This window comes from Styela clava, chromosome 7 (assembly GCF_964204865.1).
Source record: "Styela clava chromosome 7, kaStyClav1.hap1.2, whole genome shotgun sequence".
Taxonomy (NCBI): domain Eukaryota; kingdom Metazoa; phylum Chordata; class Ascidiacea; order Stolidobranchia; family Styelidae; genus Styela; species Styela clava.
Genome location: NC_135256.1, coordinates 15,526,272 through 15,542,366, shown reverse-complemented (window position 1 = coordinate 15,542,366; position 16,095 = coordinate 15,526,272). Strand labels below are relative to the sequence as shown.

At 34.2% G+C, this 16,095-nt stretch overlaps 2 protein-coding genes and 1 pseudogene across 5 annotated transcripts in view; all 3 read right to left on the bottom strand.

Annotated features, from left to right (window-relative positions):
• LOC120346806 (collagen alpha-1(XII) chain-like) overlaps nucleotides 1–16,095 on the bottom strand; it is a 45,506-nt gene that overhangs the window by 20,522 nt on the left and 8,889 nt on the right. For 2 of the 3 annotated variants that reach the window (XM_078114809.1, XM_078114808.1), the window contains exons 3-8: nucleotides 8,840–9,040; nucleotides 8,494–8,682; nucleotides 7,853–7,964; nucleotides 6,781–6,932; nucleotides 6,178–6,338; nucleotides 5,860–6,060 (exon numbers count right to left, since the gene is read on the bottom strand). In XM_078114809.1, the coding sequence (XP_077970935.1) occupies nucleotides 5,875–6,060; nucleotides 6,178–6,338; nucleotides 6,781–6,932; nucleotides 7,853–7,964; nucleotides 8,494–8,682; nucleotides 8,840–9,040 (1,001 nt within the window). In that variant the 3' untranslated portion in view covers nucleotides 5,860–5,874. Of the gene's footprint in view, nucleotides 1–5,859; nucleotides 6,061–6,177; nucleotides 6,339–6,780; nucleotides 6,933–7,852; nucleotides 7,965–8,493; nucleotides 8,683–8,839; nucleotides 9,041–16,095 lie in introns of those variants that run through there. The other variant, XM_078114810.1, reaches the window with a different exon arrangement.
• LOC120328299 (collagen alpha-1(XII) chain-like) lies at nucleotides 494–5,188 on the bottom strand. 2 transcript variants are annotated; one of them, XM_039394742.2, is made up of 7 exons: nucleotides 4,980–5,188; nucleotides 3,972–4,173; nucleotides 3,630–3,818; nucleotides 2,882–2,993; nucleotides 2,384–2,535; nucleotides 1,775–1,935; nucleotides 494–1,632 (listed from the first exon to the last, which is right to left on the bottom strand). In XM_039394742.2, exons 1-7 carry the CDS (start codon nucleotides 5,136–5,138, stop codon nucleotides 1,444–1,446), a joined length of 1,164 nt encoding a protein of 387 aa, XP_039250676.2. In that variant the 5' UTR covers nucleotides 5,139–5,188; the 3' UTR covers nucleotides 494–1,443. The 2 variants fall into 2 exon arrangements, with proteins under 2 accessions (XP_039250676.2, XP_039250677.2); XM_039394743.2 differs by lacking the exon at nucleotides 4,980–5,188 and adding an exon at nucleotides 4,754–4,861.
• Nucleotides 11,578–15,696, bottom strand: LOC120335425 (sentrin-specific protease 1 pseudogene; annotated as a pseudogene).

Here is a 16,095-nt window from a genome sequence, read left to right as displayed (position 1 = left end):
TAGCGACAACAACAATCCACAACCATACTGAAAATTTCGAAGCGATTGGTCCAGGAGTTAAAGAGAAAGAAGATTTTTTACAGTTACGACAAGACTTAGAAAAATAACAACAAAACGATCCTTTTGTCCACTTGTTACTTATCGATTTTAATCGGTAAGTATGTTGATAGGTATTTGACTGTTTGTCTTCGAAGAGAAAAGCGATTTTATAATGATGGTGACGAAGAATAACCATAACAACAACATAATATTGAAACGATCGTTATGTCCACTACCGTGTCCAATAAACGTAAAATAACATATTATTACCACGTCATGACCACAAATCACATAGTGTCTGGTTGGATTTCAAGTAATATCTGTCACGAAAGAATATAATTTGAAACGACATTAAACGCGAGATGCGGAAAATACAACGGTAATTCTCGGAAATAAATTTTAAAATAACTCAGGGCTTTATATATCTTTTTTAAAAGAACGCCATCCATGCAACATAATAATAGTCTAATTAGAACGGTAAACTCTCGTTGTTTATTGAATTGAAAGTAAGTAAACTCGAGATATTTCGATCACTTTTGGGTTTTTTCCGACTTGCGGCCCGCGAGACCTCAAAAGTTTTTGCGGTCCTCCATCCTAGCAACCTTAAACGCCCTGAGGTAGACTAACACAAACAAATGCAACAAACACACATGACACCTTTAATCATGTTTTTATGTTACCGTGTTTCCCCGAAAATGAGACCTACCCCGAAAATAAGACCTAGCCTGAATCTTGAAAATGATTTTAATATAAGCCCTCCCCCTAAAATAAGACCTAGTCCTAGTCTATAACGCAAAATTTCTTTGACCCAGTCGATAAAAAAAATCTCTTCTACACGTTTTAAATGATTGATGATCTATGTTCTGCAGTTGTTTTGAATAAAAACGTGTTATTTAAAAGTGAGTGGATATCAGTTTTCATATTTTGCATTAAACTCTCGTAATTCTACTTGTTTTTGATAAATGAAAATATAAGACATCCCCCGAAAGTGTTATTTTTCGGAAGAAAATTGAAATAAGACCCAGTCTTATTTTCGGGGAAACACGGTAGTGTGCACGCGGTTAGGATATACAAAAAAGTGCACTCGAAATGATTTTCACTCATTGTCAGTTTTGGTTATGTGAGACTAACTGTCTTTCCACTCTCTGTGCCTTTGCAAAATTAATACTGATGTCTGTGCAAAGAAAAAACTTTGATGCCACTGGCATTCAGATATTGGAAATCAAATAATTTCAGATCTACACTTTTTTGATTAAGAATTCTCACAAAAGTAAAATCAACTCAAAAAAACTCCCACGTGTTCATTATCTAACCATTAATATAGAAAACAAGATTGTACTCCATGAATTGGAAACATCATGATCCGTTGACCAAATTATACAACACAGCAAATTTGTAATTTCTTCATTGTATAAGAGGAGAATTTATGCATAAGTCGTTGCAAATTTTATTTATTAGCAGCAGCAAAAATTCATCGTCGAGTCCTATGTATCCAGCATCGACTACAAGTACATTTGAAGGATCTCCAGGAATTTTGTAAAGTTCATCCAAAGGTAGATATCCTCTTGGTGGCCTGATTGCAATCAAAATTATCTGCAAAATCATTCGTTAATTAATATCGGAGAACATGTCGAAAAACGTACTGCTGCTTATATAAAATATTCAAACAATATATCGAAAATACAGATCACATCTTCGCGCACATTCATTCTGCTGTGGAAACAAAATAACTAACCGTTCCTCCCATTTCCCTGATTCTCTTCGACGGACCATTAACATCGTCTTGGGGTCTTCCGTCAGTCAGTAAAATAACAAGATTTCGCGCATCAGGTCGATTCGCTGCTGATCTCAGTATTTTTTCCTCTGCGTATCGTAGAGCCATTCCAGTGAATGTACCTGTGTACAAATATTATCATAAGGTCCAAATCACAGTTAAATATACCCCCACATTGCCCTTGCAATTATCTGTAAATCGTTCTAAATGTCGTAATTGTAACAGAAGTATCCTATTGAGTAGATAAATACGTGAAGGTACTTTATGGCGCAATGGCTTTGGAAGAATAAACAGTAACTCATTCAAATATTTTTCCTGTGTTGAAAATTCATGATAATGCTTGGAGGAAAAAATGGAGTAAAGAAAGTATACAGGAACAGTTGAAAAACAACCTCTGCCATTGTCACGTTGGAAAAACATGAATTACCAAGACCGAATAATAAATATGCATTTTGTACCACCGTCTTAGCGTGTGTATTCAAATATAGGTTTGGCAATTTATAGGCAATTTCAAGGAAGAATTTCGAAAATCCCACAATAAGTGAACACGTTTTTCAGAATGCACATTACCGCTTCCATTGTACACCATACTATTCATTCTGTAAAGTAATCCATCTAGCAAACTGTCGTAATCTTCTAAACGCGTGGCAGATATTTCGTCAATACGCCTGTTGTAACGAAACATGGCAAATCGCGTCAAATTCTTGGATATAGGAAATGCTCTGTAAAATATACAAAAATTCTGCGAATTCGATTGAAAAAACATGTCGGAGTCGGGTATTTCAAGTCAAAACTGAGTTATAAACTCCGTTGTAATCTCTCACCAACCCGTATCAGCGTCTCATATAAAACTTTGAAACGTATACATATAAAACCAATGGTAACACAAGCTAACTTTTTGTTACTTCCAGCTACACCTTCAGGGTAGTGCTTTATTTGATCTGAACATACTTAACCAAAATACAATAACACTCTTATGGCAATTTGACAAAGTATAGATTATACTGGCATAAAGATTCACAGTGTAGAGAAAGCTGGATAAGACGGACAATATTTGCATGAGCATACCTTATGAATTTTTGAATAAATTCGAACAGGATTACCCAATTGGCAATGCCCAAAGACGAAGACGAATCCATAATGATGACAGCATCCATCTTCGCATTTGATGGACATGGTGCTGCAACAAAATAATATTCGAATAAATTGTCTCCGTAATATAAGAAAATAGGGGATTTATGAACGTTTGACACATTGAGAATGAAGAGTATTAACATTTTACAAACATCGCGTTTTAAATTTGTTAAACAAATTTCAGGCTGTAAATAATATTGAATTGAATCAACGCAATATTTTTGCATATAAGATTTTTCGGTCTGGGCTGTAGTGTCGGAGTCGTATTTATGGAAGGAGCCGGAGTCTTCTTTGCAGAAAAAACACTCTTCGTAATTTATGAATTCGGAACCGAAATTCACGATAGAAACTAACTAATTATATCAACGTTTCCTTGGTTGAAATTTGACTTTTTCGAAATCTGAAAATGGAGATGGTTTCATCATTTTTTAAATATTTATGTTAATTAGAGTTGAAGATAATTTGTCAGCTTTCACAGCCTTGAGAATATAAAGTATCACTCAATCACCCTCGATCACCCAATATAAAGTATTATACGGTAGTGCTCGCAGACTAGTCTATGTAGACATCGGGCGCATAAATAGGTATGAAAATTATATACATGACAACTATTGATGTGAATGATACAGTAAATACAAATTATTAAATCAAACAATAAAATAAAAACTGAGGGTTTACTAACCTTGACAGCACGGTGGTTTTACGTCCCATTTTTTCGAGGGTAAACAGCGATTTGTATTTTTCATTCCCGAGAACATGCTAGTACCGGTCGTTGTGCATTTGTAGTGACAAACTGATCTCACTTTGTTTCCATGAGAGCACGTGACCACTCCATTCGGTAGTGAATTTATCTCTGGTTCACAGTGGTCAGCTATGACAAAACAGGAACTTGTGCATAACGGCGAATAATATATATTTTTCAATTCTTATTTTGCTGTAGCAAATATTAACATGAAATAAAATAAAGTTTTTGATTAAATTTACTTTACCTGCTACGAATAAGCATTTTGTTTCATGAACTTACGGCTGCATTCAAGGTTCGCTTTTGTCCAACTTGTCACGTTGATCTTTTCAACACATACACTCTTATTTGTACCAACTAATGTATGATATGGTTCACATGTGAACATGCACATAGAATTTGGATTGTTTGAATCATTGCACCAAACCTTTCCGTTATCAGGGATGGGTGGTGATTCTGGTTGACATAGACTGTCGATGGAACCCTAAAATGATGATTTAAATTTTTAAATACATGAAGCAGGTCTTTGTTGTTGAAAAAAATACTTTTAAAATAATAAGTTCGATAGTTTACGCCAGTAAAGAATCTTATTATTCATCACGGATTGAACAAAGCATGAAAACACAATCAATAAAACAACAGGCAAACCAGATAAGGGTAGTATACTACTGAGCTGGTTCACGTGAAAAAAATGACGAAAGTACAAGTGTCAAAATCTGGTTGCATGAAAAGGGCTGCTGTTTTTAGGAGAAATCTACTTTTGAATAGGATAAAAATTCAAAACATAATTTCTCGAAGAACATGTAACACAAGGAAAGATATTGCTTATACATTTCAAGTAAAAATTACGGTGTAAAATCAGTTACAAAGTAATTGCTCAAAATACCACATGAGAGAGAAATCAGAACGAAATCCCTAAATAAGCTTAACTCAACAAAAAACACAACCATCGCAGGCAATCAATCAATAGGGAAACTAAAAGTCGTTTTAACACAGTTTTCAGTGCCATTGTTGATATTTCAATCGGAATAACAGAAAGCACAAAAAAAATTTTCACAAGATACCTCACGTTTCGAATCCTGGCGCTTACTTTTATATTATATATGTACAAAAACTTAGGTATATTTGCTGGTTGACAGTGACAATCAAACGACTGACCAAAAGCTCTCGTGTAAGTACGCAAGCTTTTTCCACACTGATTTGAAATATGATCTTAATACGTCCAGACAAACTTCTGATAAACTATTGATACCACGTATGTTTCTACTCCTATCTAAACAGTTTACCAACCTTTGCCATTAGAATATATAGAAGCCAGAAATAACACACAAAACATATATTCTGTTTCATCTGGTATAGTCTCGTTTTATATAATTTGCCTCGATATTTCCCTATTGGATCAATCAGCACCTTAGTCACATGACTATTGATCAGGAAATGCGGTGACATGACAAATCGGTGATTTCAAGCCTAGACGGGTTAAAGAAAACAAAAGGCTATGTCCGCAAAAAGCGGGAATCACCGTATTTTACAAACTTTTTGCATTAGAATAGGAAAAGCACTCCCTTCTGCATAAATTCTGTTCGTTCTAATATCGAGTAAATGAATTCCACAACTATTTATCTGTATATTAACCGGAAAGTTTGTGATATTATGTATTGTGATTTGTGAGTGGCACAACAGCGAGTGTTCGCATGTATGAATTTACATTTTATCTTCAGATTTTCGTATCGTACACTTTTTGCTGCTGGAACCACGAAGGCAATGGCAATGAATTACAATGACCAAAAATCAGACCTACCTTGAACCTGTACACATTTAACAAATAGACCGATGACAGTTTTTTTTTACAATTTATCAATACCACAATGTTTTTCCCAGATACTCTTGCTGCCCGATGATCAAATCCAATCCTGCGCCAAACGTAAATTTTCCTGTTCTTTTATTATACCTTTGTAGCCTATACAGTGTCAATTAATATTTACTCGTACCCTGCCACAAAAATAAAATTATATGTGTCTTGTACCGTGGGAATGGCGGCGTGCCTGTCCCGGCTTGGTTAAATATTCCTGACCTTGGTTTTAAGAAAACGTACTCAACAAAGGGTTAACATATTCCCACTGTAAATAGGAGAGTAATAGACCAATCAGCAAAATGACACAATGCAACAAACATTAAAATTGATTTATTGAATAATTTCAGTATTTATGCATATGTCGTTGCAAATTTTATTTATCAGATTTCTTAGAAGTTCAGCATCGAGCCTCCGAAATCCATCTATCAGAAAAACATTTGAAGGATCACCCGCTAGAACGTAGAATCTATCCATTGACAGAGAGCCGTATCGTTGTACGATTGCTATCACAATAATCTGAAAAATTATATAGGTTGTTATCGGAGATAAAGACAAAAATCTATGCTTTTATGAGGCGCAGCTAAAAATGACACGTTTACATGGATACCTAAATGAGATAATAGTGTAACTAACCGTTCTTCCCATTCCCCTGATGATTTTTGCCGGATTCTCCGCATTATCACTGGAGTTTCCATCAGTTAGCAAAATGACAAGATCTCGTGCATCTGGCCGATTTGCTGTTGATCTCAATATTTTGTTTTCTGCATAACGTAGAGCCATTCCGGTCATTGTTTCTGTGTACAAGTATTATTACTATATGTCTATGCGGGCATCACTCTCCTAAAAACGTCATTTAAAATATATATATAAGTGAAATTCAAGTTTTCGGGCTTGGCTCATCAATAGTTTTTCATTTTGATAGTGTGTATATGCCGAAAACAATGGCAATGCTCGAGAAATTTTTAGATGTATTTTTAATGATAAATTCAAAAATATATATCTACATGGAAAATATTTGTCCTCTGCAATTTGTTCCAAACTAGGTTAAACAAGATGGGTTGGTATCGCGCCAGAAGTCAGAGTATGGTTTTTGTTCGACCGGTGAGAGTGCTGATTTAACTAAATGTTGTGGATAATTTTTTGAGTAGCGAATACTCTATTTCCACAGTGAAGGATAAACAAACCTCAATGGGTCTATATTTCGAATAGTCACAATTTTTCTAATATGATCATTACTTCCTGCTTGAAAAACCATTTTCTTCATGTTATACAGTAATCCGTCCAGCAATCGGTCATAATCTTCCAGGTGAGTGGCAGATACTTCGTCAACCCAACTGTGATACCGAAACATGGCAAACCGCGTTAACTTCCGAGATATTGGAAATGCTCTGGAAGACATGAAAAAAATCTGCAAGATCAATTTTAATTGAATTTAATGTTGAGTTATAAAGTCTAGAACAGGGGTCACCAACGCGTTGCCGGCGCAAACCACGTGAGTCGCTCGCAGGTTTGTTCTAAATTAGCTCAAATTGGCCAGTTGGCTGTATCTATCAATTTTATTCTTGTTATTCTTATTATCGTTATTCTTATTCCTACACTGGGTCACTGGGTGTCATTCAACTATGTAAAACTATGCTTTCATTAACATGGACGGTGGACATAATTGGTCGACAGCATGCAATGCCAGGTAACTGACGAGTAAATAGACCAGATTTAGTCCCGGTTGAAAATTGGATATTCATAATTGTTAAATATGTTTGTAAAATGTAACATTTGATAGCACAACTTCTAAGTCAATTTTATCTTAGTCTTGTGTTGGGTATTTGTTATAAATGCAGGTAGCCCACATTGTGATTTCCTTGGCTGTTGTGGAAGTGATCATTTTAAAAAGTTCAATTTGAAAAACACTAACTTTGAAAAAATAAAGGGTATTGATATTACTGTATTTCCTATATTGTTATGATGGTTGATAATTTCATGAAAAATCTTGTACATTCTCAGTGTCGCCAGTGGCCAAATATACCTCTAATAGTAATTGTAATAGTTAGAGCATGATAGAGCAAATTGGTTTTTCAGAAATATGCATCCAACTGGTAGCCCTTAGCTTAATCGGTACCCAGGAAGTGGCCATCGGCTTCATAAAAGTTGGTGACCCCTGGTCTAGAATAACCTCTCATCAATCCACAGCAACAAACATTTAAAAACAGTAACTAAAAATCCGATTGTGTCGCGATTAGTCAAAAGTATATTATAATAACCCACAGTTACTAGAGAGGAACTGGGCAAATCAACAAATTAATGACCATACCTAATTAATGATTGAACAAAGGTGAACATGATTTCCCAATTGGCTTCCCCCACCGAGCCAGACGAATCCATTATGATAACAGCATCCATCTTGGCACTGGATGGACACGGTGCTACATCAAACAAATGAATGCAGGTTTAGATGAATCAATGTATGCTCGTTTGACTTGTGTAAAGTAAGACTCAAATTGTAAATAGTTATTCAAGTTTGTTAAATAAATAAATGCATTGCTATATATATATATATATATATATATATTTGTAATTTCTTCCGGTAGGAATGTCTGCCTCACAACCAGTCGAGATCAAATAGTAGTTGATGTTAAATACGATAAGATTTGTAATTATTTGGCTAATTATTAAGACATTGGATGACTCAATGCATTCTCTCTTCTTTTTTTTGCTTAGTTGTAAACTTTTTATTTCGAATAGAACAATTTTCATCCATCCATGTCCCAATATAATAAGATCACCCACGCCACACTGCAATACACCATGCCATCGATATACACAGACATAAGTTTCCAAATGAGAGTTGTTATTAACATATTAACTTGTATAAAGATGGTTCTTAACATTTAATAAATTGGGAGTGACTTTTCTGTTTGTCATATCAATGAACAAAACTGGGCGTTTACTAACCTTGACAGCATGGTGGTTTCACATCCCATTTCTTCGAAGGTAAACAGCGATTTGTATTTTTCATTCCCAAGAACATGCTAGTACCGGGCGTTGTGCATTTGTAGTGACAAACTGATCTCACATTACTTCCATGAGAGCACGTGACCACGCCATTTGGTAGTGAATTGATCTCTGGTTCACAGTGGTCAGCTGTGACAAAACAGGAACAGGTGTATAATGGCGAATAGTAGATATTTTTCAATTCTTATTTTGCTGTATAGCAAAAATTACATAAAATAAAAATAAACAGTTTTTGATAAAATTTACTTTACCTACTACGAATGAGCATTTTGTTTCATAAACTTACGTTTGCATTCAATGTTAGCTTTTGTCCAACTTGTCCCGTTGATCGTTTCAAGACATTTACTTGTATTTGTACCAACTAATGTATAATATGGTGCACATGCGAAGATACAGACAGAATTTGGATTGTTTGAATTATTGCACCAAACCTTTCCGTTATCAGGGATTGGTGGTGATTCAGGTTGACAAAGACTGTCAATGGAACCTTAAAATAAATATTCAATTTTTAGATACATCAACCGGGTCTTTGTTTTTAAAAATTAATTTTCAAATAATAAGTTTGATAGTCTACGCCAGTAAAGAATCTCATTACTCAACAAAATACACGGATTGCGCAGATAAAAACAAGCATGAAAACACGATCAACTAAAAAGCAGACAGTCCAGATAGGGGTGGTACACTACTAAACGTATCACGTGGACAGAAAAAACGGAAGTCAGCCAAAAATAATGAATCTACTTTAGAAGAAATTGCAAACGGCATAAGACAATCTAAATCAATTACAAGGGAAAAATCTGGTTACGTGAGATAAACTCCATCATCTAAAGCAAATCCAAGCAAAAATTTACTTTCAAATAAAACAAGAAAAAAATCAAAACGAAATCCTGAAAAACATTAACTCCTGACATAAAACTCAGCCATCGTATACTAAAATGAACTAAAAATCGTTTCAGCGCAGTTTTTGGTGCCATTGTATATATTTCAATCAAAATAACAGGGAAAAAACACATTTACAGGAGACTTAACGTTTTAAATTCATGAGCTTTCTTTTTTACTATTTACAAAAACCTAGGTATATTTGCTGATTGGCAGGGACAATCAAACAGCTGACCACAAGTTCTCGCGTAAATTTTGCCCACGGATTTCAGTGTAATTACGCAAGCTTTTACAACATCGATTTGAAATATGATCTTAATTAGTCAGTAGTAGTATATGTCGTATTCGATACCCAAATAATGTTGCACATGTTGAGCAAATGTTGGTCAATGAAGCAAATGTTGAGCAAATGTTGGTCAATGGTGATGATGTCGAATCCAACACATAAATGTTGTTGCAAATGTCAAGCAAAATTATGTTGGTCAAACGTTGGTCAAACGTTGGTCGATGGTGGCGCGTAGGAAGTTGTTATGTAATATTGTTTCCGGTATCAGGGGATAGCGTTTGGTAATTTTCGAAAACCATATCGGCAACCGTGTGTTAGTCATTAAGTTTATGGTTTTGCGTATGTTTACTGATCGACGTATGTCAGAAATAATTGAAAAACGGCATTTTTATTTTAAGCGCGTTTTTTTAATTTTCATTTTTTATATTTTGATTTGTATTTTTACAGTTGTTTTTATTTTACATTACTTTTTTATTTTCGGTTTATTTTTGATAATTTTATTTATTTTTTTTTTTTTTTTTACAAGAAATCGATAGTTCAACATATTATTTACCACAGAGATTCTTTTTCACAGACTTTACTGTTGTTTTTGATAATTTGCGAATGCAATCAGCATTTCGAGTACATGTACCCACACTACTTGCATTTTGAAATTTGGATCTCATCAATATCACGTAAGTCAGTACGTATAAGATATGATTTATTTGATTAGCTTTTATCATTGGCAGCTTTCGTTTATGTTCTTTAGCTTCCCAAATGTGTTAGTCATTAAATTTATGGTATATTTTGTATGTGATTATATATTAGAGTATTGAGCAATATATATGAGGGTTTAAATCTTCTTTTTTGAGCCGAGTGATGCAGAGTGGTAATTTATTTCGTGTTTAGGAAATCATGCAATGTCGTAGTTAAGTTTTGTGCATCTGTTGATTGGAAACAACCATAAGGATGTACTGACTTTAGTAGAAAATTGACAACTGAGTTGACATAATTAAATTCAAAAAAACGTATGTTTACTGACCGACGTATGTTAAAATAATTGAAAAACGATTGTTATTGGAGGTTTAGCGAGAGATAAAATGCAACAGGCTGCGCATCGGTTTGAAAAAAAAATTACAATATAAAACAGCTGACAAAAAAAAAAGGTCATGTTTTCCGGTCTAGTCGTTTGATTTTTTTTTTTTTTTTGCAGTTGTTTATTTTTTTTTCATTACTCTTTTATTTTCGGTTTATTTTTGATCTTGAAACTTTCATTTTATTTCTTTTAAATTTTTTTTTTTTTTAAATTTTACAAGAAATCGATAGTTCGACATATTATTTACCACAGAGATTCTTTTCACAGACTTTACTGTTGTTTTTGATAATTTGCGAATGCAATCAGCATTTCGAGTACATGTACCCACACTACTTGCATTTTGAAATTTGGATTTCATCAATATCACGTAAGTCAGTACGTATATGTGAGTATTATACGTCAGCGAAACATGACTGTATTCCTCATATCAATGCTCGCAAGTAGATTGTTCTTCCTCGTATTAGAAGTGAATAAGATATGATTTATTTGATTAACTTTTATCATTGACAGCTTTCGTTTATGTACTTTAGCTTCCCAAATAGGCAACCCTAGTGATTGTCCTACATTCCCCAGATGTGATGCCAGACTTCAATACCTAACTTCGGTAAAATTGTCTTTGAATATTCAGAAAATGGTATATTTATCAGTGTAGAGTAGATGGTCTGTCATATACATAACACATTTTTATAAGTTGCAAATAGTTTCATCGCTATTGGCAAAATATTTACCACCCTCTAAATTTCGAAACACAACCCCTCAATAATGAAAATATATATATATCAATGAAGCATGGTAGCCAGAATAATGATATCATAATGGATGGGAAGCAGATAATAATATTTAACAAAGGTTACCAAAGTAAACAAGATCCGAAAATGATATAAATATATTAGTACAATGTCATATCACCGTAGAAGTTTTTTGTTGATAATTTCCCATACCATGGCTCGCCGAAAGTAAGGCATATCTCGCTGGGAAAATGTTAAGTCTGATTTAGAAGTAATATACTCTGCAAATTTGCAAGCAAAGACTCCACAATCTGAACCATTCATTTGTTGCGGTATATCAGACAATGACAACAGTTGCCAGTCAGAAAGATTGATCTCTGATCCTTTTTTATTCTTGTGCTCACAAAGAAGATAATTTTTTAGGATTTCAAGGCATTCCCGATTGGCTCCACCCATTGAATCATAATATCTTATTTGTTTCGATATGAAATCAACGACAGCTAGACACCAATGCACGCCAAGATGTATTGGATACAGAACGATGTCTTTGGAAAATATATCAACTTTTTTTGTCCACCGACGTACTGATGTATAAGATTGTGTACTCAATCGAGGATAAAAGAATGTATTCATGGAATGTACTGCGGGGTAATCTTTTACATCTTTAGAGCGCTGAACAATCAATTCCATATAAAAATTTATAATTTCATCATTAAGCCAATTTAGACCGAACAAAGTCGACATGTGCTCGCGGGTTATTGAAATGTTGAAACACTCAGAAAGGACTTGATTTGGAGGATATGGAACTAGTGCTTTGTTTATGTGTTCGCTCATGTCGGAAGTCAGCTCAGGAAGTGTGGGTTGTTCGATAATCTTTTTTTCTTAGAGTTTTAATTTGTTGTGTAAAATTTCAGCCAGAAGTGCATCTTTTTCTTTACGTTTCTCGTGCCAAAGTCGGGCTCGTGTTTCTTCAGCACGTGTTTGAGCTTGCCTCTGACGAACTCGACGATTGTATGTCTTTAACATGTCAGGAAGGAAATTTTGTGACAAATATGGAGAAGAAAACTCTTTCAAAATCTGGCTTCTTTTTATACTATCATTGAGAGTGGTTTTTGTTTGACTTTCGGCACCCCGAAGGACTAAGTTGTATATACTTATCGCTTTGTGTAAAAACTTTCACTTGGATCGTTTTTTATTTTAATTTTCAAATTTTCACGTCATTGGACGCGAAATGGACGTGTCCTTTGTCCTGTCCGATATCCATTTTGTTATTGTGCTATTGTTGTAGTTGGAATTCTTCTTTTGGTTGTGAAAAAAAAATCGCGTTTCTCATTAACTACAAGACCAATTGCTTTTGCTTTGATTAGTTTCAAAGACTTGTGTGGTCTTTATGGAATTATTCATTCCAAAAATTTTAACTCTTAACTATATGCACATATATACTTGAGTTTTTACACCAACTTCATCTTGCAGTCAAGCGAAAAATTACAGCTTATAATTAGAGAAAAATAAATTAGTTTTTAAAATTTTTGTTAAACAAAACACACTTCTCTCATTTTTAACATTCATAATACAGTATTCATCAAAAAATAAATGAAGAATCTAATTATATTGCAATACTTCCACGCCAGAAGCACCAAATAATATATACTTTTGAGAAATGCTTCGCGTCAGCATCTTTGTTTTGAATTGTTTTTTATTTCAATTTTGGAACTTCATTTTATTGGACACGAAATGTACCTATAATTGTCTTTTTCATGTTATTGTTACGTTATTGTTGGTGTAATTTCACTTTTTGTCGCTTTTCTCTATCTATGGAACCAATTGCTTTGAATTTTGCAGTGGTTAAAGATTGTTGTACTCTAATTACTTTAAAAAACTGTTGTGGGCTACATGGAATTTATTTTTCATTCCAAAATTTAAAAAAAAATGCGTCAGTCTGCCGATACTGTACGATTATGATGCTATTTCATTTTAGCTTTCGTGTCCATATATTGAAGCATTGATTTTTTGTTTTTATAAGAGCAAGCAAGGCCATGCGCACCAACTCAGGAGTAAAGGAGACTGACCTCGATACATTGTACGAGTTAAAAATAAAATCTCCGGCAAATGTTGTTCATATGTCATAAAAAAAAAACTTGAGCACATTGATTATTCGACGAAATCGAATTTAATGAACAACCCCAGCAAAATCAGAACCAATATATCCTAGAAAATTTTCTGTCAGGGTTTTTTGACGTTGGCAAGATATAGAGATTTGAATTATACGTTTTTTTTTTACTAAAATCGCGGCATTGGGCCTTTCAGCAAATCTTACGATGGAAATTTTGGACTTGCAGAATATTACGGAATCTGCAACGTAGAGTGTTCTATTCACTGTAAACATCACAAAGATAGAAACTATATTCATCAAATAAACTGTCGTAAGTTCAATTATTATTCGTTTTCATACGTTTTCTGTGTACGTAACTAATCAGTAGAGTAAATCCACATCTTGCAATCACACTTGATTCTAAAAATATAAAAAATATGATTTGTCTCAGTATTATTCCGTAGATGCAAATGTATTTGGTGTACTTGCTTCTGAATCTACTTATTTTGGGGATTGCACTCAATACAGCATTCCACTTTTTAGATGTATATATTCGCTTTTAACAAACTTTGAAGTCAAAGAGATTACAAAAAATTAGTCTTAAGTGACCACTAACTGTATGCAAAAAAAAAAATTATTTTTTAAAGGCACAAGTTGATATGGTATCACAAGAAGACTTGAATATTTTTTTGTCTGGAACGATTATGAAAAACGCAAAATGATAAATCGCTGATAAGAACACACTTCGGATTGAAAGTGCGCTACCGGTAAAGTTTTCTCGGATAGGATACGGTCGAACGAAAACTTTTAACTTACCCTTACTGGTATTTTTACGCAGGAACGTAGCAAAGTTGAAAATGTGTAATATTAAGCTGTGATTAAAGAGAATTGTTATTGCACATATACTAAAACAAAAACACTCACTTGATCCTGTTGATTGCACCTCGGACGTAATTTTGGTAATGCGTACCTAATTCTGTACTTGAATGCACTGGAAAATGGAACCGTTTCAGACCAATGTACAGTTGTACTTCGCTGATTGAAATTATTGAGATGATTTTAATAATATATCTGTCTTAAGGCTACCATAATAACAGAAACAAGAGAGCAATTCCCAAATATATGTACACGTTAACCAGAGCGAAGCAATGCTTACCTTTGACGCTACCGGTACCCTCCAACAATTTCCGAGTTACTCGTAGCAAGAATTTACAGTATCTAACTGGACAGCCAGAGTTCCCATGTATAAAATAATACAGCGAAATTTTGGACAAAATATCAGACTTCATACGAAATTTAGACATAAAGAAAAGTAATAGCCTTCTGGCAAAAAATCAATCTTTAACCACTGAAAATTTTAAAGCCATTGTCCAAGTATTCGAAGAGAGAAGCTATTTTTAATGATAATGATGACGAATAACAAGAATAACAACAACATAATATCGAAACAATCGCTATGTCCATTAGCGTGTCCAAAAACAAAGACATTGTAAGAAAGGTAAGGTTTGTTTTTTCGTCCGGGTGTCAACGGATCGTGAAAGTACTACATCGAGTTACTCGTGGCGTCAAATTTAATACCCATTCGAAAACCAATGTTCTTTTCCTTAGCTACTGGACTAAACGCTTCCGAAATATCAGATGTTGAATATAGTGTCATCCTCTAAAAAAATTCACTTTCCTTTTTACATAAATCATCAGGACTTCCCGTGCTCATTGTAACACCACATATTGTTTTAAGTTGAACTACGGCGTGGTTTTTCCGATGAGCCAATTTTCCGAGCAAGTATTAAAAATAGAACAATATAACAGAGTTGAACGATGATTTAGCAAAACTTTCCACAGGTTTATTCATGTTCAATAGGCTACTGAGATGACAACGTTCATTTAGTTACAATAGCTCACTTTCATCGCATATTGCATTAAATGTTTCGTTTTATCATCTGAAAGAGAGACCGCTTTCTTTGCGCCAGGCATCGTTATAAATATCAACTTTTTTACGGTATTCAAAACTTCGTGAAGAGCCTGAGAACCAAAAATAAAATGGCAAGTTGGTATCAAAATTACCTTGACAACGAACGTTCATTATGATTATTATAATTTAAAATTAATGATATCGTGGTAAGGACATTTTCTAAAGTCTAAACTATACATTGTCAGTAATCATAATTACATACCAATCAGTTCTTATTGGTGACAGCACATTTGAACCCACGTACATTTGCACCCGTACATTTGCACCCACCGACATTTGCATCCCGGACATTTGCACCCCGGACAATTGCACCTACATACTATTGCACCTATGGAATTTTTTTGTTTTTGTTTACGGATATTTGAACCCATACTAACCCTAACCCATGGGATATACCCATGAGGTCAAATGTACGTGGGTTCAAATGTCCGGGATGCAAATGTCGGTGGGTGCAAATGTACGGGTGCAAATGTACGTGGGTTCAAATGTGCTGTCACCAATAAGAACTGA